This window comes from Penaeus monodon, chromosome 25, assembly GCF_015228065.2.
Source record: "Penaeus monodon isolate SGIC_2016 chromosome 25, NSTDA_Pmon_1, whole genome shotgun sequence".
Taxonomy (NCBI): domain Eukaryota; kingdom Metazoa; phylum Arthropoda; class Malacostraca; order Decapoda; family Penaeidae; genus Penaeus; species Penaeus monodon.
The window spans coordinates 8,955,080-8,955,953 of NC_051410.1; the positions used below are offsets into that span (position 1 = coordinate 8,955,080).

General features: G+C 54.9%; 1 protein-coding gene across 1 annotated transcript in view; it reads right to left on the bottom strand.

The window, feature by feature from the left end:
• LOC119589315 (zinc finger homeobox protein 3-like) overlaps positions 1-874 on the bottom strand; it is a gene marked incomplete at its 3' end in the record, with an annotated part of 49,709 nt that overhangs the window by 1,656 nt on the left and 47,179 nt on the right. The window contains 1 exon segment of the mRNA XM_037937937.1: positions 1-874. Within this exon segment, the coding sequence (XP_037793865.1) occupies positions 1-874 (874 nt within the window).

Genomic DNA, 874 nt, shown 5'->3' on the forward strand with positions numbered 1-874 from the left:
AATGGGGAATCTGCACCCTTGTTCAGGAACAGTGCAGGGTTCATAAGGTGAACTATTTGGTGCTCACGCCACTGCTCGAATCTGTTAAATACCAGACTGCACTTATCACACTGGAAAGATCCTTCTGAAGGTTTGTTATCGAGGCTACCTGACTGCTGTGACGATTCTGTGATGCTCGAGTGATTAGAGTTTTCATCGCTGTACATAGCTGCCGCCTGGGCCGCTGCTGCTTGCGCCTGAGCGGATCGCTTGGCGTCTTCTTCCTTGAAGCAGTGAGTCTTCTGGTGTCTGATTAACTCATAATACCTCTGGAAGACAAGCAAGCACTTCTTACACTGGTAATTTAGGCCCGGCGTCCGGGTGAACCTACCTGCACCTTCGTCATTAGGGTCAAGGGGTGGCTGGTTCTCGTAGACCTTGCGTGCCTTCTGACGGGCGTTTTGGAACCACACCACAATGACGCGAGGTGACAGGCTGAGCAGCTTGGACAAATACTCCAGATCGTCATCCTTGGGATAGGCGTTGTTCTCGAAGAACTCCTGTAGCACCTTAATCTGGTAGTCAGTGAAGCGGGTGCGGTTTGCTCGCTTGCCAGTGCCGGAAGAGGTGGGAGTCTGGGGGGCTGACGGGAAGGACAAATGCGGAGGCGTGGGGCTCACACCTGAGCTTGGAGGAATAAGGCCAGAACTAGGAACTGTGGGTGGTGTGTGAGGCAGCTTGTGAGCCAGCATGGGGTTAGACTCGAGCTGGGAGGTAATGAGTGAGCTGAGCGAGAGGGACGTCTGTGGTGAGGCCAGAGAGCTGAACGACGAGGTCACCGGCAGGCCCAACGGCGACGAGGAAGCCGAGGACACCAGCTGGGGTCCACTGCCTA